Genomic DNA, 27033 nt, shown 5'->3' with positions numbered 1-27033 from the left:
CAAAGACAGAAAGCATGTTGTAAAAGGGCCCGAGAGGAACAGAATTTTACCTCCCGAGCACAGTGTTTGGGCTATGAGAAGTTTCAAAACAGCAACAAGAGCAGCCTAAAACAACAGGAAAATATCTGCAAGGCAGTGAGAGAAAACATATAGTTGTCAAACTAGAATTTTATATCCAGCTAAACTATTATTCAAGAGTGTGCACGCTATAAAGATGTTTCAGACAGAGCTTACCATGAACTGCTCTTTACTGAAAATCTCTAAGGAAGGTACTTCAGGAAGAAGGAAACTGAACACTAGACAACGGAGGAATGGTTGAAGACAGCAAACGGATTGGTGACTCGTGGAAATAGAGTGAAATAAGTATCGATGATAAACACTAATTGTGTTAATAATGATTATTTTGGTGATGACAAAATGGAACTGAAATATAAGACAATAATACCATGTAGAATGGAACTGGTAGTGATCAGGGTAGACATATCCAAAGGTCCTTACAGGGTAGAGAAAGATAGAGATCGAGTAACATTAGACTTTAAGTCACGTGTGTGTGTTAAAAAATTAATCGTATTCAGTTGAACCATATGAAATTGCGGATGTTTGACCAACATGACGGCAACATCCTACGGTTCAACCCAGTACACTGTGTAACTTCCAAGGGAGAGTGGAGAAAACTTATCATACCGATGGAGAGCAGGAGAGAGAGTGGGGGTCCCTACCCCGCCTGAAGGCAGAGGGCCGTCCAGAGTTCTCCTGTGCAGACTTGAATCATCAGGGTGAAGAACGGGTGACCAGTGAGGCGAGGTCCACAGCCCCCAGCCAGGGCGCCTTGTAGCATCTGCTGCCAGTCTTCCTGCAAGTGTACTTCCGGGTCCCGACACACGTCCTAATTGTCAGATGACCAAGGTGCATGCCGGGCTCTTTGATGCCTTCTTCGGTGGCGTGAAGGTGTAAACAGGCATGTCCTCAGTGAGAGGACAGACACCTAGATCGTACTGTCTTGGTGTAGACTTATTATTGAAACGATGTCTGCTTCCTATATATAAAATAGAGACCAGTGGTCTTCAAGTTTGAGGACACACATCCCATTAATAAAGGCTGAATACGTGTCTCTGAATCGATTAGTCACCACTCTAATATGTACGTTATTAAACTAAAGAAACTAAAGGTGCCTCAAGATGAAAGAAAAAGCCTCCTGACGCCTGGACATTGGCAAGTCTTCAGGAATGTAGGTGAAAGCACCCGAAGAGGGAGGAATGGGGAAACTCTGAGCTCTTCCTGGAAACCCTGAATTGGCAAGTTTACCCTGGACAATGTCTAAACAGTGAAGTGACTGAGGAAACACTTCCATGCTGCTGTAAGGTGGGCCGTGCATGGCAGACATGGGCCTCTGGCCCTGGGGAGGGAGCAGGGCCTGGGGGCTGGGCACAGGGAAAGCTGGGCTGTGAGCTGACGCTGGACCCAGTGCGCCCAAGAAACCCCCGCGGACAAGAAAGTATCACTGTTTCCAATATCCGAGAAGTTCCTACAGCTTGATAAGAAAAGGATTTAAAACCCAATAGAAAACTGTGGAAAAGATATATATCGGCTATTAACAGAGAAAGAAACAGAAGTGGTAATAAATGCATGAAAAGATACTAACCCTTATTAGTCAAGACAAATCAAATCAGAACAATAATGACAAATTTTTATTCAAGAGATTGGCAAAACTTATGGCGTCCCAACATTTATCGCTGGGAAGGCTGGGCGGGAACCGGCGCCTTCGTATCCCTCTGATGGGAATTGCTACGGATACAACCTAACTGAATGCAATTTCTTAATACCTCTTAAGATAAAATATGGCCCTACTGTTTGACATGGGAATCTCACTTTGAGGATTTATTTCATAAAATTAAAAGAGCCAGTACTGAAGAGTCCACGCACGAGTGTTTTGCAAAGCATTCTGGTGGTGGAAACAGCCCGTCGGCAGAGGGTTCCCTGAGAAGCCTGAAGGGTGCGCCTTGCAGAGGGTCGGCCAGCTCCCAGGGAGGTGAGGGCACAAACGCGCGGTTGAGCGCAGGGCTGACGGCAAGCGGCAGCTCCCGCCGCAGACGAGCTTGGGTGTCTGCGTGGCACCTGCTTCACACGGAGAACGGGTTCCAGCACTGTCCCCGGCACACCTGCCACACCTGCCTGGACCCTGAATCACCCCGGGCGACCCCAGGAGGATCGCATGCCCCATTTTTGTAAAATAAAACCCCAAAGATGCCTTTAAGTACACGTGTGTTCGTACAGGCCTGTAGGCTGTAGGGAAAGCACACAGTGGCAGGGAGTGGGGGAAGCAGACACTCGTTCTTTGTCTTTCTGTGTGTTTCTTTTTCTGGTTACAGTAAGCTCATCTGACGTTGGTAAGATGAAAACTGTGAAATTTTAATAAAAGATGTACTCCAATAAAAGCCAGAGAGAAGGGTTTATTTAAGGGGATGGTTGGAGACACAAGAAAAACATCTTTCATGGGAAAAATTCTCTTCATTTACCTTGGATGTTTTCTCTTACAAATGAATCAAAATCAGGCGGTCAAAGCCTGCTTAATAAAGTACAAAATCCAATTCGTAATAAACCTCTTATCAAACTCAGAAGACGGGAGTGATCTAGGCTTGATCAGACATGTCTGTGAGAAAAGTACAGGAAACACCTGCTTAATGGCCAATGTGTAAAATACCCCTTTGAAGCCAGGAGCACAGAGGCCGCCACCCACTTACTTGCTCCTTACTTAGCGTGGTTTTTTTTTTTTTTTTTTTTTTCCGGTACGCGGGCCTCTCACTGTTGCGGCCCCTCCCGTTGCGGAGCACAGGCTCCGGACGCGCAGGCTCAGCGGCCATGGCTCACGGGCCCAGCTGCTCCGCGGCATGTGGGGTCTTCCCGGACCGGGGCACGAACCCGCGCCCCCTGCATCGGCAGGCGGACTCCCAACCACTGTGCCACCAGGGAAGCCCCCTTACGTAGCGTTTTGACCGTGTCCTGCTTTCTCCCTGTTTCTGTGACCCCGTCTGCCTCTTGTTTGATTCATCAAATTTTCTTGGATCCACGTGTTCCTCAGTCTGTTTGGAATTCTTCATTCTACTCCATCTCCTTTAGAAGTTACCAGTGGGGCCACCTGCTTACGAATGCTCAGGGTTCCTCTGCTCCCTCAGGTTGAGCATCTCTAGAATTCCAGGACTAGACCAGAATTTCAGTAATTTGTAGCTCCTTTGAACTCCTACATCCCCCAAATTTCGATGTCAGTGCTTCTGGAATTTTTTTTTTTTTAAATTTTATTTGTTGGCTGCGTTGGGTCTTCGTTGCTGTGCGCAGGCTTTCTCTAGTTGTGGCGAGCGGGGGCTTCTCTTGCTGCGGGGCACGGGCTTCTCATTGCGGTGGCTTTTCTTGCTGCGGGGCACAGGCTCTAGGCTCGCAGGCTGCAGTAGTTGTGGCGCACGAGCTTCATTGCTCCGCGGCATGTGGGATCTTCCCGGGCCAGGGAAGGAACCCATGTCCCCTGCATTGGCAGGTGGATCCTTACCCACTACGCCACCAGGGAGGTCCCCTTCTGGAATTTCAATTCCAGATTATTCATCTTTCTTCGAGGATCATACTTATTCAGACTTAATAATACAGTTTACCCATTTCCTTGCTTTCTGGTCCTTCTTGCATCCCACTTCTTCCTCTTTTCTTCCCACTTCTTTTTTTTTCCCTGGCTGAAAAGCATCATCTGTGCTTTCAGGGCAGGCAGCAGAACAACTCGCCTGGAGCTGGATTTCACAGGAAGGGGCTTTGATATCAGCCTGTGAGCTCTCGAGCTCAGAGGAAGCTCCCGCTTCGGGCCGGTCTGATTAGGATTCAGGCCCCTTTCCTGTGCCTCGACCGGTGCCCAGCCCCTCCTGTCCACGCGCCACCTGGTCCAGGTCATGGAATTCGAGACTCAGGGTCGTGTGCTCTCCAGCATCCGAGGGGGTCTCCTCATGGCTTTCTCGGAATCACCGATGCTTTTGAGGGAGTGTTGATGCCAGGCCAGTTCTGCTTTCCCTGTAGGTCTCACCTCACAGGCAACTCTTGGAATTTCCTCTTTACCCAAGCCTCATGCACATGTGTCACTCTCACACCCACTCAGGATCCGTGTTCTTCCGAGGGGAACCACTGGCGGGTTTCACAGGCTGCTGGGGGACTGCCGTCAGTATCCTGACCCTGCAGCCGCTCGCTGGGAAGCTCCGATCACAGCTTCTCCATCTCGCGAGCACCCTGGGGCTCTCTCTGCCCAGACACCTCATGCGCTGCTCTGTCCCTTGGCACCGCCTGTCCTGTGGGAAGCAGACCTGGGCCTGCCGGGATCCTGGGGGAGCTTGCAGGTTCAGTCCGGGCAATACAGGTAGCGGGGGAGACAATGGGGACAGGAAGGGGACTCCAGCTGGGGGAAGGTCTCCTGGAGTATTTAGCAAATGCCCAGGTCAGAGAGAGAGGGGCTGGCTGTGGTGGGCATAGGGCGCTGTGACTGAATACAGGTAGGTGCCGGAGGGCGTCTGCATGACTATCAGAGCAGAGCCCGAGGGTACGAACCCAACGTAGGAACAGGCGGAAGGCTGGACCTCCCTGAGACCCCAGAACCCGTAGGCACTGGGCGGCCCCTGGGGTCCCATCCTGAGTGTGTCACTGCCGGGGCCGGGGTTCCGCAGCACGTGTCCGTGTGCCGCGGCCGCCATGGCTGCTCTGGTGAAAGGCGTCTCCCTGGCTTCTGGCCCCGCGGGCTGCTCGGGCACCTCTCCGCTGTCCAGCTCCAAATGCAGACCTGGCCCCAGCAGGCGTCCCGGCCCCTCCTGCAGGCGGGGGTCCCTGTGCAGGCGGGGGTCCCTGCCCCGGCCTCTTTCAGCCCCCTGGCTAGCTCCCCTGCGGTGGCCTCGGCCTCTCTGTGCAAGGCGAGCCGGGTCCACGAAAGCGGGGGCCTCACGTCTCATGGGGTTCACATAAGCAAAGGGTCTCGAGGGCTGGCCTGGCTGCGGGGGTCCGGCTGCCCCCCCAGGGTCTCCGCCTTCTGCACCAGGGCAGCCCGTCTCCTGGGGATGAACACCTGAGGTGGAGAGAGATGCAGAGACTCAGCAGAGGGAGGCTGGGGGGGGTGGGGGGGGCCCCTGGACGGCCACAAGCCTCCGCCAGGCTGGGCACTCCCCACGGGCCCTGGCATTCAGCCCTCACAGCTGCCTGGCCAGCCAGGTATTATAATCCCCGTTGTACTGATGGGGACACAGAGTCTAGGTTCACCAGAGAGGTTCAATTTGAATAAAAATGACGGTCCCTGTCCTAACTGCGCTAAACTTCAATAGGACAGACAGACAGAAGCAAACAAAACCAAGTAACGGCGCTGACGGCCGAGGAGCAGGGAGGGCAGAGAGGCTGGGAGCCCGGCTCCCTGACTTGAAGGACAGCTGGGCAGCTGAAGGACAGCACCGCACGCGGGGCAGCTCCCCAGGGCCTCCTTGAGCTAAGCCAGGCTTGGGTTTACCCTGCAGTCCAGGGAGAGCCATTGAAAGGAAGGCAGCAGGGGCATCACAGCTGGACTTGGGGGGCAGGGAAGAGGTGTGCCTGGAGCAGGGGTGCTGGCAAGGAGGGGCTGCGGCCTCGGGGGAGGCGTGAAGGGGTCGGCGGCTGGTGGCGCCCGGGTGACCCGTCTGTCTGCAGGCGCCCTCCTGCCCATCCCTTATGAGCTCCTCCCGCACCCCTTCCCCGGCGGGAGGGCATGAAGCCTTTCCCAAGGAAGAAGGTGCAGGTTTGGAGGACAGAGGAGGAACCTGATGATGCTAAGGTGTTTGGGTCATCCAGGTGGGGGCCCGGGCTGGAGCTGGATTTGGGGTCACCACCAAATGGGTTCATTTTTTCCCTCAGTTCTTGGCTAGGAAAACCGGGAGGTGAGGGTTGAGAGCTGGCTGCTCCAATGAGAAAAAAGAAGCCAAGGGAGAAAAGGACACCAGAGAAAAGAAACAGGGCGTAGAATTCCAGAGGGGGATGGGATTCCCCAGCCGATGGCGGGGCGGGGTGGGGGGGGCGGGTCGCAGGGTGACGGCTGGGGTGAGACTGCCAGTCGAGGCTGGAGCAGGTTGGAAGGGGGTCAAGTTGGTAGAGCGCTTGATTGGGTGTGAATTTTAACAATCAGGGAAGAGTTTGTGGACACTGAATTTGCAAACAATAGCCCAACTACTAAATCCTGGAAAATTCTGAAGAGGGGAATTAACCCTGGGGCACAGGATGTCTGCGCTCAGATTAACGGGTCTCTGGAAGGCGGGTGGGAGGTGGGGCCCGGGGCTCCAGTGTGGAAAGTGAGGGTGGGCATGTTGCTGAGAACTCGTGACCGACAGCTACACACTCCTCTGCTGGGAGGGAAGACCCTGCGCAAAAGGGGAAAGTCGGCAGGAGCGGAGACGTTTAGAGAACAGCAAGTAGCGCTAAGAAACAGAGGAAGACGGTCGTGTCTGGAGGGGAAACTGAGGCGAGGGCCGCTGTTGTCCACAAAACGCCTTCTGTGTCATACACGTAAACAGCCAACGTAGAGTCAGAACTGGGGAGCACCGGAAAGGGGGTGAGGGTGTCTCACGTACCTTGATTAGCGGCCGTTGAGCGAAAGCGCTTGGAGGGTCTCTGCTCCTGCATGAGGAACCTGCCCGAGAGGAAACCGGGTCAGTCCGGGGGCTCCAGCCACCCCTCCGCACCCCCACATCCACTGCGCAGGCGGGAGCTCGCCGGGTCAGGCTGGCGGCAGGGGGACGCGGTGTCTGGAGGGAGGGGTCTGCGGTGACCTGTTAAACTGTCTTCAAAGAGGCGCCAGTAGCGCTTGGCCTGCAGGAGGGCTCACTAATTCAGCCCAAGTGTCCGGACGAGGTGGGAGAGACGAGATTACCTTGGGCCGATTGGAGCTTTCCCTCCCCAGAGGGAAGAGGGAAGGAAGGTGGGGAGCAGAGGCGTGGAGGGCGAGGCCGTCTGGGGAGCCGGCCCTGGCCCTCCCAGGGCACCGGAGGCTCTGCGCCCAGCTGGTCACACAAGGTGTGCCCATCCCCCAGGGCGCCCGGCACGTACCTAGTCTCCCTGCCGTGCCTCTGCGGCCGGCTCTGGGGGTCTGGAGACGCGGCGCGGCTTCCAGGAGACCCTTCCGGGAAGAGGGGCCCCGAGGCGCTGGAGTCCAGGGGTGTTCGCAGTCACGACCGTCGGCCTGAGGGCAGCCTTCAGAAATATCTCCCGCGGAGCAGGCCTGTTCTCTCGGCGGCCCTACAGGAAACTCACTAGTCTTGAACCACCCAGGCCCCTCTTATAAGTGTGTCGGGATCGCCCATGGTGATTGGATAGAAGGAGGGCGGGCCAGGCAGCTTAACCCGAGAAGAGCTGATTGCGTTCCAGTTTTCTGCCGCCCAGAGACCCTGCCTTGAAGACACGGGTTCTAGATGCGGTGCTGTAGGTTGATCTAATCATTACAGAAAAAGGCAGCAATGTGATTGTGTTAAGTGACTGACAGGAGGTTTGATTAGGTTTGGTGGGTGGGGCAGGCGGTCAAAGAAAGCGCCCAGGGTGGGTGTTCGGGCTGGAATTGGAAGGATTAATGGACTCAAGCCAGGCCGAGGGGGGAGGGGAAGAGCACACACCTAGGCTCGAGGTAGGGGGAGCCCCACCTCCACGCTGGTCCAGGCGGGGTTAGACAGAAGGCGTGACGGGGCCCACCCAGGTTCCAGGCGCAGTGGAGATGCCGTAATGGGACTAGACCACCCTGGCCGTGAAAGGGGAACAAACTGAGTGTGTCAGGGGGCCAGGAGGCTTCGCTGACCTCTGGGATGGAGATGGTGTCTTATGAGGTGGGTGGCAGGGGGTGGCAAAGGGAGACAGTCCACAGTTAGAGAGACGTTTACAGGGGAAAAAAGAACCAGAGTCGGGTGGTCCGGACACATCTTGGAGGGAAGGAGTGGGTTTATTTGGAAGGAAGTTGTACCAGGATTCTGCTCTGAGTGGGAAGATTGCAAGCTTGGTTCCTACACGTTGGGTTGAGAGAGATTGAGCCACCAGGTGTAAGGAAGTCGGGTGGCAGTTCTGGGGTTGGGAGCTCAGAGAAAAGGTTGAGGCTGGGGACCTGTGCATGAGGCGCCCTCCACAGGCATTAAAACGGCGGGTGTGAACACGGGAGTCCAGGAAGAGAGCCTTGCGGACACGGGATGGGAACCGTAGTGTTGCCTTAAAACGTCTTCCAAAATTACTGTATAAATAATGCAATCCCACTGAATCCCAATGTTATGTTTGTTTCTTTTCTCTTTTTTTAAAAAAATCAGCTTTTTTGAAGTACAGTTTAGACTCGATAGAATGCACCCTTTTTCCACACACAGGCCAGTGAATTTTGATAAACGTATCGCCCTTGGGTAACCGTCACCACAGTTGAGATATGGGACGTTTTCCTCACCTCAGGAAGTCCCCTCGGGCCCCTTTGCAGGCAGCCTCTCCCCGGGCCCCAGGCTGCCCAGGTCAGCTTTCCACCCCTGGTGATCACTGGCCTGCCCTAGAGCTTCAGCTGAGCGGGTGCTGCCTCGGCACTTTCGCCCAGTTGCCTTTGCTCTGTGCGATGCTGCTGGCACTCAGCTCTGCTGCAGGATGAACCGGGGACCCTGCCTCTGGATTGCCGCCTCTTATTCCGTCGCACGAACGTCCACTCCCTAGTTGGTGGACAGTTGGGTTGCTTCCAGTTTGGGGATACTACGAAAAAGCTGCCGTGGACATTCACATACAAGTCTTTGTGTGGACATGTGGTTTCATTTTACCTGAGTAAATACCTAGACGTGGCATTTCTGGGTGAACGGTCATGTGTTGGTTTAACTTTGTGAAAACCATTGTTTTCCAAAGTGGTGGTTGTACCGTTTTACATTCCCTCCGGCGGCGTGTGAGGGGTCTAGTGGTTCCACGTCTTTGCCAGCCCTTGGCGTTGTCATCTTGTTGATTTCAGCTGTTCTAGGGTCTGTGGAGTGGTGTTTTGTACTTCTTCATATGAATACCCAGTTTGTTCCAATACCATTGGTGACATCAGTGCTAGTTTTTTTTCTTTCATGCAACTGTATGAAAGCTTTAAACTTTATATGGAGAATTAATCATTATGTAATTAACTAACGATGAAGGAAGACAATAGTGCGTTGACCCTTTGCCACCCATCAGAACAGTGTGGTGTTGGCAAAGGAACAGGCAAATCAGTGGCTGGAAAGATGAGAAAGCTACCAGCACTGACAGCAGTAACTGACATTGTCGAGGGCTCCCCACGTGCCTGGTTCCCAGGACAGCCGTGTTCACATGGAAGTCCTCCCAACAAGGCCGCTTACTGTTCAGGCGCTGTTGTCATTCCCATCTGACAAATGAAAAAATGGAGACACAGGACAGTTAGGTGGCCTGCTGTGGGCAGACTGGGATTTGAGCCAGACCCTCCTGTCCGAGAGCCCAGGGTCTGAACCTCTTCCTTGCTTGCTGACAGCTCTAAGGGAAGTTCACGGCCAACTGAGATCCCGTTTCTGTTCAGCTGGAACATGTGTGTATTAGTTTCTGATTGCTGCTGTAAAGCTTTACTACAAACCTAGTGACTTAGATTAACACAAATTTATTATCTTTGCACCGTTGTGAAATTGTACCTTACATGCTCACTCACCGTCTGCAGATCTGCCCGTTGTAGGCGCGGTGCCTGTGTGTCTTCGCCCGTCGGGCTCCAGGTGGTGGAATTACTGACACTTCTCAGCATCTTTGGAATTTGACGTAGTGTTGCTTCACTCCAGCTTTTTAAAAAATGTTCTGCACCTCGTTGGTTGTACTTAACTCTATAACTTCTGCTGCGATGCTTTACTGCGTTGCGAACACCTCGATGGTGTGACCGGGGCTCTGTAGACCACTAAATGATGACTTAGAGGCTGGGAAAAAGGTACTGCGTGTCAGGAGTTCAAAGCAGGTCCCACTGAGCTAAAATCAAGGTGCTGACGGAGCTGCAGTTCTGTTCCGGAGGCTCCAGGAGGGAATCGTCTCCTCAGCTTTTCCTACAGCTCCTACAGGCGCCTGAGTACTTGGCTCTCAGCCGCTCCCCCGTCTTCAAAGTCGGCAGTGAGACAAAAATCCTCCCGGGTCCCCATTTCTGATTAACTGGGGGAGGGTGAGATGAAGAGGCACTGGAGGCGTGTGTCTTTCATAGGTTGCGATAAACACATTTTCTTCTTCAATTTTCAAAAAATACTTTCATGAGAAAGTTTTTCTTCTTCTACTAATTTGTATACATCATTTTAAGAAAAACTGTGCATTATAAAAAATTTCAAATATATCTACAGAAAAGTAAATGGACGAGTGTGATGACTCCCTGCGTAGCCCTCACCCAGCTCAGTAGTTACTGACTCACGACCAGTCTTATTTCATCTCTACCCACTACTCCCCCAATGCTGGTTTTTTTTGTTGTTTGTTTGTTTTTTGCGGTACGTGGGCCTCTCACTGTTGTGGCCTCTCCCGTCGTGGAGCACAGACTCCGGACGCGCAGACTCGGCGGCCATGGCTCACGGGCCCAGCCGCTCTGCGGCATGTGGGATCTTCCCGGACCGGGGCACGAACCCGTGTCCCCTGCATCGGCAGGCGGACTCTCAACCGCTGCGCCACCAGGGAAGCCCTGCTGGGTTATTTCGAAGCAAGTCCCAGGCACCTTGCCGTTTAAAGCGTAAATATTTCATTATGTATCTCTAAAAGGTAAGGGCTCTTTCTATAAACATAACCACGATGAGGATGTTTAAATGAAATAAAAGAAAGGAGGAGGGTCCAGCTAAGAGCAGGGGATTGAATATACAAGAGAGAGATGAGGTCATCAGAATCTGAGATCAAGGTGAGTGTGTGTATTGGTCGCTGGACCGGTCATCAGTGGTTTTTACTTTCTCTGCACAGCAGCAGGGAAAAGCATTGCTGGAACTGGGGCAGGCGGTAGGAACTGGCACAAGCGGCCACGACGGAAACCCCCTCCTCAAAGCCAGGGCCTTATCCAGCCCAGGTTTACTTCCCAGGTGAAGGTCAGCATCAGGTGGCTGCCTGCCCACCTGAAACAGGTGTCTCCACGTCACTTCCACTCCCGTCTCGTGGGCCAGCTCCAGTCGCGCGGCTCAAACCACGTGCCGGTGGTACGGAGAGGACCGGCTGCTGGGCGTGGACCGTCTTCCTAGCCCACGGGACGCGTGCACTGGACGTTTATTCCGGAACTTTAGCCACTTCATTCACACGCACATTTTTAAAACGGCAAATGCATCGATTGTGTAACGAGGGATGGAGGGTGGGGTTGGCCGTGCAGACCCTGAAGCGGGTGCCTGGCCTGCAGTCCCAGCTCCACATGCTCTGTGTGGCCTTGAGTGATCTGGGGAACATCGTCTAACTGCTCTGAGACTCAAGTCATCCACCTGCACAGCAGAGATTAGTGATGGCATCCTTGGTACAGAGATTTTTTTCTGAGGACAGTTTGAAATAATGGATAATATTGTTTGTAGGCAAACAAGTATTAACTATGATTCTTATTAGCATATCAGACGATATATTATCTACCTAAGGAACCCAAGAATAAGAAAATAAGAGAACTCCTTAGTTACAAATTTAAACACAAGAAGGCAAATTATTTCCTATATGCCGTTAATAACCAACAACACGGCAGAATGAGCCACTGTGGGTGCTTCCTCCACCCCACGCACACAGAATAGATCTGCTGGAAATGTGCAGGCGCAGAGCTTGAGAGACAAAAAGGGAGTTGCTGTGTGTCGCTGATAAAGTAGTAGGTGTCATCAGTGCCGGCTGAGAAGTAAACCCCAGAGGATGCAGGGAGGGGTTTGGTGCTCCTCCGGAATGGAGACTTGCCCTGGTGCCCCCGCATTTGAGAGCCAGAAGCCAGACTTCAGCTGAAACCTGGGATCCTGGAGAAACTGCCCTTCAGCGACGGGGGAACGAAAATGAATCCGCCCGGCAGCTGGAGAAGCAGCAGAGCAGCTTAGGTGTCCGAGGCTCTAGCCTGAAGATTCCAGCCTGCTCATCCTGGTACAAGGTCCCAGTTTATACGGAGCACACGTTGCAGAAATCTTAGAGACGAGTGAACAGTCTTAAAAAAACCTTATCATGAACTCCATGAGGCCAACTAGCCAAAGGAGACAAAAGTGCGCTCTCTAGCAGTATTTCCACAAGGCAGAGCGTGAGAATCCCCAAAAGGGAAAAAAAAATCCTTGGTGAAGATGAACTCATACGTGAAAACTACAGACCAGGAGGCCAGTCTCACCCCGTCTGCACTCGTGCTCACTTCCTCCACACTCGATTCTTTTGAAGCAAACCCTAGGCAGCATGCCATCTCAGTCATAAATATTGCAATATAGATCTCTGAAAGATAAGGACTCCTATCTCAGGGATAACGGAGTGAGTCTCTGAGCGGTGGAGTAGGAGAAGAAATAGGAAGGACTAGCTTACCAAGAAATTGAAATAACAAATCAATGTGAAGTAGAAAGGAAATGTGCTTAAAATTATTAATGAGATCAAATAAGGACTAGAAAACGTGAGCCGCAACAGGGAAACATGAAAGCAAGCAAAGCAAGTCGATCGTAAAATGAAGCAAATGCAACTTCTACAAGTAAACACAATCACTGAAATGTGAAATTAAGTGATTTTGACATAGTTTTAAAGGTAAGGAATTCGAGCACACTGCAGATGGAGAGGGAAGGGGCGGGAAAATATGAAAGAGAGGCTAAGAGGTGTGGAGAAGGACCACAAAGGATGCAGCGTACACCGAATGGGAAGGACAAGAGGCAGCATCCGAAGAGCACCGCCGACAGCTCTCTGGAGCGGAGCAAAGCCTTGAACGCTCCAAGGGGAGAACCAGAAATGGCACGCAGGAAACAAATGGATTTACAGCCAGACGTTACGTGAGCGACACGGCCAAAACCAAGAAGCCAAGACAGAAAGCATAAAGGCACCCAGACCCCAAAGAAGGGAGCGTTATCTAGAAACAGCAAGTGGACCGACAGAGGCTGCTTCTTGGCCGCAGCAGAGAAAAGAAGTCCAGGTAAGGAAAACACATGCAAAAGCCCAAGTACGCCTTCAGCCCCCCAAAATACCTGAGCATCGGGGGACGGGGCACTTCGGAGTCTGATAGGATTGAACTCATGGGCACGGTGATTGCCGCAGGTGTGTGATCCACACCAGCTAAGTCAGGGCCTCTGGAAGCGGGACCCCGGAATCCTTTGTCACCTTCGGGTGATGCAGGGTGCTGCCGGGTGTGAAAACCAGTGGTCCGAGTTGATGCTGGCCCCCAGCCCTGGCTGTCCTTGACATCACCTGCAGAGTCCTGACCAGCACGGACGTCTGGGTCCACCCCCACCGAGAGTCGGGTGAAGCGCGGCCATGGAAACCCTCGCAACAAAGACACAATCTCCAATTCCTGGTGGAAGGTTTTTTCCACAAAAGTGATGAGCTGCAGGACACCCAAGACCCAGGGTTGAGGTTATTCCATAAGCGTCCAGGTTTAAATCTGCCACTTCCACAGCCCGTGGTACAAAAGCACGCGAGCTGTCGCCGTGACGCTGGGTTCTGTTTAACGTTGCAGGCGTGAGGCAAGGGCTGTGAGTAGTAATTTGGACGCACCAACCAAGAAGATAACAAGGACCTGGAGCAAACAGGAAGAGCAGCTTTCAGCTGCCAGATGTGGCAAACACAGTAATTATATGTGCTCCCTTAAAAACACTTTCGTATACTTTCAGTACTCACGTAAAAAGAATACTTAAATGTTTTTCTCCCCAATTTTTTCCCTGTAAAATTGGCACGTGACACACTGTCTTCTGGCTCTAGAAAAGGTGTCAAATGAGCACGGGGCCACTACCCCCAAAATAGCGTTGGCGATGCCACCAAAGCCAGTGGGAGGTCAATGGATTTGTCAAACAAACGCCGAGAACGGAGAGGACTCCCAGAGCCACTGAGCGTGGCTCACCCTGAGCGGGGGGGAGTGGGCGGGGAGATCGGGCAGCAGCTCCCCTCGCCAGGAGAGAGGGGAGGAGGGGCACTGTGGCCGTGACTCCAGTCTCCCACGTTGCTTTGGATAAACCAGAGCCTGCCGACCGATCCCCAGGCAGAGAGACAGCATTCAGACAAGGGGCTGATCTGGAACTGTACGGAGTCTGGCAATCGTTGAGGAAAAGGTGGCAAATTCCATACAGCACTGAGCCAAAATATGGGAGGGGGGCTACCCACTGAAGCGTGGGCTAGAGCACAGCGCAAGAGGTGCTGACGCTCCTCCGTCCTCCCATCACGTCCAGCGTCGGAGAGAGTGTGGGTAAGGGAACACGCGCACACCGCCGGCTGGGATGTGAGCCAGTCCGGTTATTCTGGAGAGCAAGCTGGCTGTCCTTCGCGATTGAATGGAGCGTTCGGGGCCCTGTGACTCAGCAACCTGCCCTCCTGAGGGTCAGTCCTGGTGAAGGTCGCGCTGAACGACAGGCATAAACAGGAAGGTTCCTTCATTCCAGCATTACTGATGGCCTGGGAAGGTTGAGGCAACCCACAGGCTCACTGCTGGGGAAGAGGACAGATACAGACGGCGGGTGTGTGCTGGGGACCGCCGGTCGAAAGCATGGGGCGCAGAGTGTGGACACATCCTCGAACACATGCTGTTGTAGAAAAGGGAAGAAGTACAGTTAGACCTGTTGGACATTACCATTTATGTAAGTGGAAAACACATACAGAAAGCAATACTACCTATTTTTCAAAAGTACCTGCATTTCTAAACCCATAAAGCAAACACGTTAGATTGGGCGCTGCTCGGGGAGGGAAGGAGGGAGACATGATCAAGGCTGAAGGGAAGGCGCGTGGGGTGGTGAGAGCGGCTGTGATCTGAGGAATGTGTCAACGCGCCCTTCTGCCCCTGAGGTCAAGTTAGACATTAAATAGAACAGGGTGCTTTTTGTGCAGCCGTATGCCTGGTGCAAATAGGCAAACACGGCAAACTTTTCTTTTCCAGCCCATCAGAGGCCACCTTTCTGCAGCTTACATATTTATAAGCTCTCAGGTCTGTTTCTGGGTCACATTCCATTTCATCGGTCTGTTTTTGCATCAGGACCACGTTTTTTTAAGATTGTGGCTTTGTGGGTTTTAATATCAGTTATAGAAATCCACCCCCTTCTTCTCCAAAACGTACATGGCTGTTCCTACGCTTTCATCCTTGTACCTTTGGGATCAGTTTTTCATTTTGGAAGAAACATCCTACTGAAGATTTTGAATTACGCTAAAATTAGTAAATCGGTTGAAGAAGAGTTCATACGTATTTTTTTAACTGGAATATAATTGCTTTACAATGTTGTGTTAGTTTCTGCTGTACAGTGAAGTGAATCAGCTGTACGTATACCTAGATCCCCTCCCTCTTGGACCTCCCTTCCACCACCACCTCCCATGGCACCCATCTAGGTCGTCATAAACTTTTAACTTTAGAACAGTTTTAGATTTACAGAAAAATTACAGAGATAGTACCGAGGACGTCCCCACACCCCGCACAAGTGCCCCACGACTTACTAACACCTTACCTTAGTTCCAATTAATAGACATTTGTTACAGTGAATGAACCAACACTGATACCTTATTGTTAACTAAAGTCCATACTTGGTTTGGATCTCCCTAGTTTTTATATAATGACCTTTTTCTGTTGCAGGATCCCATGTTACGTCTCATTCATCGTGCCTCCCTGGAGTCCTCTCGGCTGGGACGATCTCTCAGGTTCCCTTGTTTTTGATGCCCTGGATGGTTTTGAGGAGGAATGGTCAGGGATCTCATAGCGTGTTCCTCAACTGAGACGTGTCTGATGGTTTTCGCGTGACTAGGCGGGATTGTGTGTTTTGGCAAGAAGACCGCACAGGCTGAGCGCCATTTTTAGCGCATCCCATCCAGGGTGCATTCCAACATGACTTCGCCGGTGGTGTTGACCTCGATCGCCTGGCCGAGGTCACGTGTGTCCGCTTTCTCCAGCGCACAGTTATGCCTTTCCCGCTTTCTTCACTGCCCTCTTTGGAAGGAGTCGCTAAGCACAGCCCACTCGTAGGGGTGGGGAGTGTGCTCTCCCTGCTCAAGGGCTGAGTGTCTGCATCAATTATTTGGAATTCTTCTGTGTGGGAGGTTAGTCTCTTCTCCCTGTGTGTTTATTTGGGTTGGCTCCTGTGTCCTTTTACAGTGCTCCCATCATTTTGGTTTTGGTCTAGCCTCGTCTTCCATGTTTCCTGCTCAGTCCTAGAAGCATCCATTTCTCCAGCGAGCCCTGGTTCCTTGTATTAGAGACGGTGTTAGACCTCAAGATCTGGACTTTGGGTGTGCTTGTTGCTACTGGGGTGTCATTGCTTCAGCCGATATTGCTGACAGTGACCCCACTCAGCTGACAGAGCTAGGAAGTAACGTGTGTGTATACACACCTGTGTATATACACCTGTCTGTCTATCTATCATCTAACTGTGTTTCTATATCTAACCATATACATCTATATCAAGTTCAACATGAGTTTGTACTGATGTCTCAGCTCTACCACATAGGTCACCCTGGTCTCCTCCCTTTGCTTCTCTGTAAGCTCCCACCACCCACATCTGTGTACTTGCTTGTGAGCGCTAGTGCACAGGGCAGTGCCTCAGAATCGTCACCTGTACCCACGGGAAACAACTTTGTCGACTAGAGTCTCTGCTTCTGGGAAGCTCCTTTTGCCACCAGTTGCTCGGTTTCCACTCATTTCCAGAGTTACTGAGGCAGCACCTTTCTCTCCGTCCCCTTTGATGGGGTCGCCTCCTACATTTGTAGCACGGTTAAATTGTTTTGTCACGTTCTGCATTCCATGTTGGGATCCCTCTACATCCTAAATGACTTTGAAATTTAAATACATCAAGGGCATTCTTTATGCTGCAGGGTTCTATGAGTTTTAACAGCTCCGTATTTTCACGTACCCACCATTACACTATCAGACAGAATCATTCCACCACCCTACAAAAATCTGTTTCGCCAATTCAGTCCAGCCCAGCCCCTGATACTTCATTGTCTCTGCACACTTGCCTTTTCTAGAATGTCATGTAATTGGAACCATGCGGTGTGTAGCTTTGTCAGGTTGGCTTCTTTCGTTTAGCAATGAGTGTTTAAGGTTCTTCCGTGTCCCTCTGTGCGTCGATAGCTCATTTCTTTATTTTTTTTCTTTTAATCAATAGACTTTATTTGCAGAGAGGTTTAAAGAAAACTTGAGCAGAAAGTACAGGGTTCCCAAATACCCCCCTCCCAGACCCCCACACGTCCCCCATTATTAACAGCGTGCATTAGCAAGGGAGACGTGTCAGAATTGATGAGTGAATAGTGATACAATTAACTGAAGTCCATAGCTCACATTTGGGATTACTCTGCGTTGCACATTCTGTGGATTTTAACAAATGTATAATGTCGTGTATCCACTGTCACAGCGTCACAGAGAACAGCTTCGCTGCCCTAAGAAACCTCTGTGCCCCACTTCTTCGTCCCTCCCTCCCCCCAGCCCCTGGCAGCCACTGCTCCTCCCACTGTCTCCATGGTTTTGCCATTTCCAGAATGTCAGGTAGTTGGAGTCATACCGTATGTAACCTTTTCAGACCGGCTTCTTTCACTTAGCAATATGCATTTAAGTATTTAAGACATTCACCCATGTTTTTTCATGATCTGACAGCTGATTTCTTTTTATTGCTGAATAACGTCCCATTCTATGGAGGTACCACAGTTCATGTATCCATCACCTACTGAAGGACATCTTGGTTGCTTCCACGATTGGTCAGTTATGAATAAAGCTGCCATAAGCATTCATGAGCAAGTTTCTGTGTAGATACAAGTTTTTAAGTACTTTGGGCGGATACCCAGGAACGGGGTTGCCGGACCATACAGTAACGGCTACGTTCAGCTCTGTCGTAAGTTGCGGAACTGCCGTCTGCAGTGGCTGCACCGTTTTGCACTCAGCACTGAACGAGCGTTCCCGTTGATCCACGTGCTCTCCAGCATTGGGTGTCGTCAGCGTTCCAGATTTTAGCTCTTCAGATAGGTGTGGAGCGGTGTCTCATCGTTGTTTTGATTTAGAATTCCCCAATGACAAGTGATGGTGTGCATCTTTTCACATGCTTACAAAAATGCTAGGTGTTCTTGTGCACAAATAAATTCCTCCTTTGGTTTTTTTTTTTTCCTGCAAAATATGGTAAATTTTAATAACATTCTTCAAATTTGGGGGAAATGTTATTTTCAAAAATGTTAATACTTTCTGTCCCTGTTACGAGTGGGATCTCTTTTGATGGTACTATCTAGTAAGTTACTTACGGTATATAGAAAATCCATTCACTTGAGTAGTTATCTTGTGTTTGAACTGAAGCCTCTTAATTAATTCCACTTATTTTTTTAAACTCTTGGGAAACATAAGTATATATAAACATATTGTTGGCAGATAATTATAATTTTGTTTCTTCATGTGTAAGACTCATACCTCTTATTTATGGTTCATATGTAATTGAAGGAGCTAGAAACTGCAGGAAAAAGTTCAATAAAAATGATGGAGACCAACAGCCACATTTTATTCCTAATTTCTGTTAGACTTTAGTGCCATGGCTGCTGATTTAAGATTGAGTTTCTAAGGCTGGATAAAAAAGAATCCTTCCGAATACCCAGTTTCTCCTAGGTAATTAAATAAATGACTCAGTCAGGCATTGACAATGAAGTTGTAGACATTTTTATATGGAAAAATGTTTACAGGATAGTGTCGAGTTAAATGCAAGCTCCAAAACACTACCTAGGGTCTCCCCCGATGTGTGAGAAGTGACGCACCTGCCAGGCCGTCGTGGACACGACGCCACCAGCTGCACCCGGGGAGCAGCGTTGTCACTCCTCCGCCCACTGGCCACATCTGGTCACTTTCAGGAATGAGGGAAGTCTCATCTTCAAGTGTGAAAAAGTCCAGCCAGTCGAGATCAAAACCTCATCTCACATCCAGCGTAAAGCTGTTCCCTTCCCCACCCCCGCTGGCACGGCACGTGGCCCCGGATGGGCCCTGCGACAGAGGAGGACACCGTCTGCTCTCATCCCCTTGCTCCGTCACCCCCTCCGTGGTTCTGGCTCCTTGTGAGCCTCTCCTGACCCTCGCAGGCAGCTCCCTTGTGGGACCTTCAGGGACACCCCGCAGGGCCTTCCCAGTGCTTCGCCCCTGACACGGGCGAGGGCCTCCCCTCTTGGTCTCAGCCCGTCTCCAGTCCCTCTGGTGGCGACACGTCTGCCTGGCACGCAGCCTTTGGGTGGCGTCCGTCTGAGGAGGCTCATGACTGGATCTACTCCCAGTGTCCAGCGACAAGAGGGACATCAGACATGCCTGCCCCGACCAGCTGGGCCTGCGGGCTGCTGTCACACTTCCCAGCCCTGCCCACCCTGGGGGCGTTGCCAGCGCCCAAGAGCCGGCTCGTGCTTCAGTCTAGCAGCTCGAGTGTCCACGGCCAGCGGGCATCAGTCACGGGGGACCCTGGTCCCCCTACTGCACACAACCCGTGTTCACGGAGACTCCTGGGTCCCGTCCCACCTGGCCTGAAGGAAGGATGCGCCACGTCGGCCGCGGGGAGCGCCACGCCCTCGCGTCTAAGCAGATCACCGTTGCTCTGTTGAACCACCAGCCCTGGTACACCTGGAGGTGAGGGATGTCGACGACGGGCCCAGTTTGGTGTTAAATCCTGCACCGACACGACACGCACGGTCTTTGGAAGGAGGGAGCACGTCTCCAAGACAGCAGAAGTGTCGTCGCAATCCCGGAGCCCGGTCGGAAAGGCCCCACACAAAAGTGGTTCCTCTGAGAAGCAGACGTTATCTCATTCTTCATGCTCGTCCCTTACCTGGCCGTCTCCACCCCTGGGATGCCATCCCTCCCTGCCAGCCGAGCTCTCTGCTTCCTCGGCTTGCAAGGGGACAGAAACGCCAGGACGCCCAGAGGCAGACCCAGCCAGGGCGCTGCACACTCCGTCCGCCCCCTTACATCTCAAATTTTGTCACTGAGCAGGCGCGTGGGACTCGACAGGGCGGGTAGGAAGCAGCTTCCGCCTCTCGCGCCAGCCCTGCCCCTCGGTGCAGTTTCAGGCTGAGTCTCACAGAGGAGGTCTGGTGCCGAAACTCCAGGCTCTTGTCTGGTGTAAAGCTTCTGCCCCTCCAGATCTTGTCTCCATCAGGCCCTCGGTCGGTGTCCCCTCTCTCTCCCCTCCCTGCCTGCCCCATCCCGAGGCCTCACCTGGCACGGGGACAGGGCAGGGTCCTCACAGCTCTCCAGGCCCCCCACCGCTTCCTTCTGTGGCCTGGGCAGGACCCCTGGACCTCCCCGAACTATGGCCTGAATACATCGCAATCCAAGGACAGGAATTCGGGGCCAGCCTGGTGCCTCCCTCAGTGACCCACCTTCTCACGCACTCAGGACAGTCACCGGGACCCTCGCTTTGTTCCATGTTCCAAACAGGAAAAGGAGAAAACGGACGGGCCAGGGGAACCAGCCTCCCTTCGCTGTGCTTATGTCTTCTTGTGTCGCACGACCACTGCCCTGCAAGGGACACCGGGGAATGTCTTTAGAGCACACCACACCCAGATAAAGTGGGAGAGAGGGGAGCAGACGTCAGAGGGACCGTGCGCCTTGGCCACAGAGAACCGTGCACCTGGCCTGAGCAGGTCCTCACGGCGGCAGCCCGGGCCTGGGCTGAGCACCCTAGGAGCCATGTTCACGTCCCGTTCTAATCCCACGCGGACGCTTCCCGGACTCTGAGCCTGCGCCTCTGGAGGGGGGGTTCTCACGTGGCGGGTAGGAGACCAAGATCTCGGAAACTCCTCCAGGCTGAGGGCAAGGGGAGCCTTGTGTTGATGTTCTGTCCCTTTTTATCTTTTCTCTTGAGGCATAAATAAGAACCCAAGCTAACATCTAATCAAAATATTCTTCTTACCTTAGTTGTTGATATCAATAAACACAATTTCCCATAACTTTTTTTTTTTTTTTTTTTGCGTTACGCGGACCTCTCACTGTTGCGGAGCACAGGCTCCGGACGCGCAGGCTCAGCGGCCATGGCTCACGGGCCCAGCCGCTCCGCGGCATGTGGGATCCTCCCGGACCGGGGCACGAACCTGTGTCCCCTGCATCGGCAGGCGGACTCTCAACCACCGCGCCACCAGGGAAGCCCTCCCATAACTTTTTGTATACACTGAAAGGAAAAGCAAGCAAAACGAGAGACAGGCTGTTGAGATACAGCACAGTTATGAGAGAAAGAAAGAAAGTCTGTGCACACGGCTCTCTGGTCTCTGCAGACGCCCTTTGCCACAGACAGCATGCGGATCTGAGGACCGTGGTACAGAGCACGGTCCTGCCTGCGGACTTGCTCCCGCAAGAAGGGACGCTCCTCAGAAGGAAGGACACCGTCTGCAAGGACTTTCTCCACTGCCCTCTTTTTCATCTTTTAAAAAATCAAGCATTATCTAGATTTCTAAGCCCATATCTCTTGTTTCCTCAAAGTAAAAACATTCTCAAAATAAAGTTATTTCCTTGAGTATGTGAATTCAATAAAGGTTCTTTTAAAATTTTTTCAATGCTTTCACAAACTTTAATATCTTTTTCTGTGTGTGGTAAGAACACTTAAGATGAGATCTACCCTCTTAAATGTTTAAGCCCATAATACCATATTGTTAACCACCGGCAGAATCCTGTACAGCGGATCTCGAGAACCGAGGACTTTCATGTTTTTCCCTTATATTCTCACAATGATAACGCACTCCTTGTGTGTTACACATTTTTTAAAGAAACTGGTTTATAAGGATTCCATTATGAAATGTGTGTGCTCTAAGCCGGGGTTGGAGGGCCGCCTCCTGAAGAATAAGACCCCATGTGCAGGGACTTCCCTGGTGGCGCAGTGGTTAAGAATCCACCTGCTAACGCAGGAGACACACGTTCAAGCCCTGGTCCGGGAACATCCCACCTGCCACGGAGTATCTAAGCCCGCGCGCCACAACTACTGAGCCTGCGCTCTAGAGCCCGCGAGCCACACTACTGAGCCCACATGCCACATCTACCGTGCTCCTAGAGCCCGTGCTCCGCAACAAGAGAAGCCACCGCAATGAGAAGCCCGCGCACCGCAGCAGGGAGCGGCCCCCGCTCGCCGCCACTAGAGAAAGCCCGCGCGCAGCAACAAAGACTCAAGGTAGCCAAAAAAAAAAAAGACCCCATGTGGAGCCGTGAGCAGCCCCACAGCCCTGCCTGGGACAGAAAGCAAACCAATGGAGTTGGCGACAGAGGAGATGAATCCAAAGCGAACACGGAAAGAAATGGTTCCCGGAGCCAACCTCAGTGAGAGATTTCACGGCAGGTTCCCACAGCCAAGAATCCGCCCATTCTCTCCAAGCTCGGGAAGAAAATTTTAAAAGCTAACCCGCCAAAACATCAAAGCTGTCATTGGAGGTCATCTTCTTTTCTATGAATTTATCATCTTCTTTCACAGTTCCAAGTGGATTCCATCTTTCTGCCTTTTCTTGAGTCAGTTTTGATTATTCATATTTTTTTAAAGAAATCTTCCAGTGTTTCAGGGTTTCAAATCTGTCGCCCTCCCAGCCCACACTGCGTTGGCCAGCCAGGAAGACCCGCGGGGCCTCATTTCCAGAGTTTTTATCAGGGTGCCCTTGGGGAGGCATGGTTGATTCAGTCACTGGCCACAGGCTTGATTCCATCTCAGTCCCCCTCCCCTCCCAAGGGCTGGGCAGCAAAGCTCCAGCCTCTGGGCGCGGGCTGGACCTTCCTGGTGACCAGCCCTGACCCTGGAGCATTCTAGGGGCCCGGCAGGGATCACCTCATTAGCAAACAAAGACGCTCCTGTCACTCAGGCGCTCTCGAAGCCCTTTGCCAAGAACTGGGATAAAGACCAGATGTACTTACTATATCACAAGTTGACTTCTCATCCTGGGCAGCTCACTTGTTTATCATGAACAAATATTAATGGAACACCAGCTACATGGCAAGTGTTGTTCTAGGCACTGGGAACACGCCAGTGAACAAAGCCAATGGGAATCCTTGCTTTTGTGGAGCTTATGTGCTAATGGGAGATATTGAAATCTTATTTTATGTTTTTTTAATATTTATTTATTTGGCCGCACCAGGTCTTTAGTTGTGTCATACAGGATCTTCGCTGGGGCACGCGGGCTCTTTCTGTTGTGGCGTGCAGGATCTAGTTCCCCGACCAGGGATCAAACCTGGGCCCCCTGCGTTGGGAGTGTGGAGTCTTAACCACTGGACCACCAGGGAAGTCCCAAGAGATACTGAAATTTTAGAAAGTGCGGTTTAGAAAGATCAAGAAATCTCGAGATAACGAAGTAGGGAGTAGAGAAGCAATACGACGGCTTTGTGTAAAGGCCTTTTAATTAAATTTAAAATACAATATAAAATTAAAAAATTATAACAGTGAGTGATAAAACAGGACAACAGTGAGTAAGGGATTCTGTTCTGTGATGAGCGTGCTGAGGGCAAAAGGAAGGATATAACTTCTGAGCGAAAGCCATCGAAGAAATAACTTTACCAGTGATATGGAGGTATTTACAACTACACACTCATACTTATTTTAAAATGCCCTTGTTATTAAAATCCTTGCAGGAAAAATAATTTTGTCCTCGTGAGTCTGTAAGTCTCTAGGCTGTAGCTCCTTTTCACCTACCGGGAGGGGGAAACTCTTCCTAAAACCAGGTTTTCCCAAATCGCACAAATATACTCTTCTGTTCATTTATTTTTAATTTTTTGTTTTGTTTCGCTTTGGTTTGGCCAGAGGTTTGGATTCTTTTTCTGGTACATTTAAATAACCAGATCTTGCCCAACTAAGTGCCGTCTATGAGACATCTGCATTACATATAATGACGTAGAGAGGATGAAAGGGAAAAGCTATACCATAAAAGGCCAATCGAAGCCTAGAGGGGCCAGATTAACATGTGACAACATAGGCTTCAAAAGCAGAAGAGGAATACTGTTAGTAGCAAAGGGGACATTCTGCACAAGTCTCCAGGAAGACGTTAACCATCCTAAATGTATACGCACCCAACAACAGAACTTCAAAACACAGGAGCAGAAGTTGGCAGGACTAGAAGAAGAAACACGTAAGTCTGTTATCACAGCTGGAGGGTAAATAACTGGACCTTGGATCCATTCGTCAGTTCTCCTGGCTTTCTGCTGTTGTTGTTTGGTTTGGTTTACAGTGCTGTGCCAGTCTCCGCTGTACAGCAAAGTGACTCCGTTATACACAGATAGACATTCTTTTTATATCTTCTTTTCCGTTATGGTCTGTCCCAGGAGATTGGATATAGTTCTCTGTGCTGTACATTAGGACCTTGTTGTTTATCCATCCAGATGTAATAGTTTGCATCTACCAACCCCAACCTCCCACTCCATCCCTCTCCCTCCCCCCTCCCCCTTGGCAACCACCAGTCTGTTCTCTATGTCTGTGAGTCTGTTTCTGTTTCATAGATAGATTCATTTGTATCATATTTTAGATTCCACATATAAGAGATGTCATATGGTATTTGTCTTTCTATATCTGACTTATTTCACTTAGTGTGATAACCTCTAGTTGCATCCATGTTGCTGCAAATGGCGTTATTTCATTCTTTTTTATGGCTAAGCAATATTCCATTGTATACATGTACCACATCTTCTTTATCCATTCATCTGTCAGTGAACATTTAGGTTGTTTCCATATCTTGGCTATTGTGAATAGTGCTGCTATGAACATTAGGGTGCGTATATATTTTTGAATTATAGTTTTGCCAGGTATATTCCCAGTAGTGGGATTGCTGGATCATATGGTAACTGTATTTTTAGCTTTCTGAGGAACCTCCATACTGATTTCCATAGTGGCCGCACCAACTTACATTCCCACCAACAGTGTGCAAGGGTTCCCTTTTCTCCAAACGCTCTCCATCATTTGTTTTTTTGTAGACTTTGTAATGATGGCCGTTCTAACTGGTGTGAGGTCGTACCTCGTTGTAGTTTTGATTTGCATTTCTCTAATAATTAGCAATGATGAGCATCTTTTCACATGCCTACTAGCCATCTGTATGTCTTCTTTGGAGAAATGTCTATTAAGTTGTTCTGCCCATTTTTTTAAATTTTATTTATTTATTTTTGTTTTCGGCTATGTTGGGTCTTAGTTGTGGCACACAGGATCTTTTGTTGTGGCGCGCGGGCTTCTCTCTAGTTGTAGCATGCAAGCTTCTCTCTAGTTGTGGCACAGGCTCCAGAGCCCGTGGGCTCTGTGGTTGTGGCACGTGGGTTCCAGAGCATGTGGGCTCTGTAGTTGTGGCACATGGGCTATCTAGTTGTGGCACGAGGGCTCAGTAGTTGTGGTGCGCAGTCTTAGGTGCCCCACAGCATGTGGGATCTTAGTTCCCCAACCAGGGATCGAACCCACGTCCCCTGCATTGGAAGGCAGATGCTTAACCACTGGACTGCCAGGGAAGTCCTGTTCTGCTCATTTTTTGATTGGGTTGTTTGGGTTTTTTTGTTGTTGAGTTGTATAACCCCTTGTCAGTTGCATCATTTGCAAATATTTTCTCCCATTCTGTAGGTTTTCTTTTTTTTTTTTTATGGTTTCCTTTGCTGTACAAAGCTTGTAAGTTTGATTAGGTCCCATTTGTTTATTTTTGTTTTTATTTCTATTGCTGTGGGAGACTGACCTAAGAAAACATTGGTACGATTTGGTTTTCTGTTTTTAATTCCACTTCTAGTGCTATTATTTCCTTCTTCCTATTTTCTTTACTGCTTTAGTTTCCAGTTTTCTTATCTACCATTGGTTTCTAAGTTTCAGTTTTTCTTATTTACATTAAAAGAATTAAGGCTTTGACTGTTCCTCTGAGCACAGCTTTAGTTGTCTCTGTTTAAATATGTAGCGCTTCCATTTTGTTACTTTTTTTTTTTTTTTTGCGGTACGCAGGCCTCTCACTGCTGGGGTCCCTCCCGTTGTGGAGCACAGGCTCCGGACGCGCAGGCTCAGCGGCCATGGCTCACGGGCCCAGCCGCTCCGCGGCATGTGGGATCCTCCCAGACTGGGGCACGAACCCATGTCCCTTGTATCAGCAGGTGGACTCCCAACCACTGCGCCACCAGGGAAGCCCCCATTTTGTTACTTTTTAAACAAACTTTAACTAGATTGATTGATTTTTCTTTGGTCAAGGATGTTTCTTAGAAGACTGCAGGTACTGGTCAAAGGGAAAAAAACGTTAAGGTGATGACAGACGTTAAAGAAGGCAAACGTGTAGAAACATCCAGGTCCCTGAATGGAAGCCTCACTGGTTCGAATACGCAAATTCTTCCTAAATCACTGTAACGTATGATTCAAAATGGACAGAGTAACTCCAGAGTTTGTGTGGAAGAACACACATCGAGGGGTAAGGAGGTGATCTCATGCTCCCAGATAACAGTGCAAAATGAAAAGGTGTCAGACTGCTACCAGAACTGCTGAGCAGAGAGGTGGAAAAGGAGGAATGCCCCCAGAACTGACCCTGCCGGCACTGGAACCGTATTGACGGTACAGGTGACATGGAATTGGGGAGCAAGAAAAGAGAAAGAAAGGCTAAGACGCCAGAGAAAAAGGCTGGGCTTTTCAGTGAATGCTGCTGGGATGTTGGCTAAATATTCTGAAAGAACACAGGCAGGTCCTCAACTTGCACCACAGTCAATAGTAGACGGATGAAAGGTTTCAGTGCTCAGGGGAAACTATAAAAGAACGAGAAGTAAATAGAAATGATCATTTACCTTATGCCAGCACAGAAAAAGACTTCTAAACATTTTCTTGTTGTTTTTATTAAAGTAATACGTATTCTGTGTAAAAACTATAATATATGCTAGTTAGAATAAAAATGGCCCACAGTTCCATAACCCAAAGGTTTCTCTATTACTATTTTCCTGTAGGTCTTTCCAGGTGTTATATATGGCGTCTGTGTGATGCTACTGTGTCCCTTTTACTCTACCCCATGGGC

At 50.5% G+C, this 27033-nt stretch overlaps 1 protein-coding gene across 1 annotated transcript; it reads right to left on the bottom strand.

Annotated features, from left to right (window-relative positions):
* Positions 1 to 4463: 4463 nt before the first annotated feature.
* On the bottom strand, positions 4464 to 6654 carry PRR20G (proline rich 20G). Its single transcript, XM_060023798.1, has 2 exons — positions 6603 to 6654; positions 4464 to 5080 (listed from the first exon to the last, which is right to left on the bottom strand). The coding sequence occupies exons 1-2, from the start codon at positions 6652 to 6654 to the stop codon at positions 4464 to 4466; spliced, it is 669 nt and encodes a 222-aa protein (XP_059879781.1).
* Between the last annotated feature and the right edge of the window lie 20379 nt (positions 6655 to 27033).

The sequence above is a fragment of the Delphinus delphis genome, chromosome 10 (genome assembly GCF_949987515.2).
Source record: "Delphinus delphis chromosome 10, mDelDel1.2, whole genome shotgun sequence".
Lineage (NCBI taxonomy): Eukaryota > Metazoa > Chordata > Mammalia > Artiodactyla > Delphinidae > Delphinus > Delphinus delphis.
Note: the sequence above shows the minus strand (reverse complement) of the source record. Positions and strands in the feature narration are given on the sequence as shown.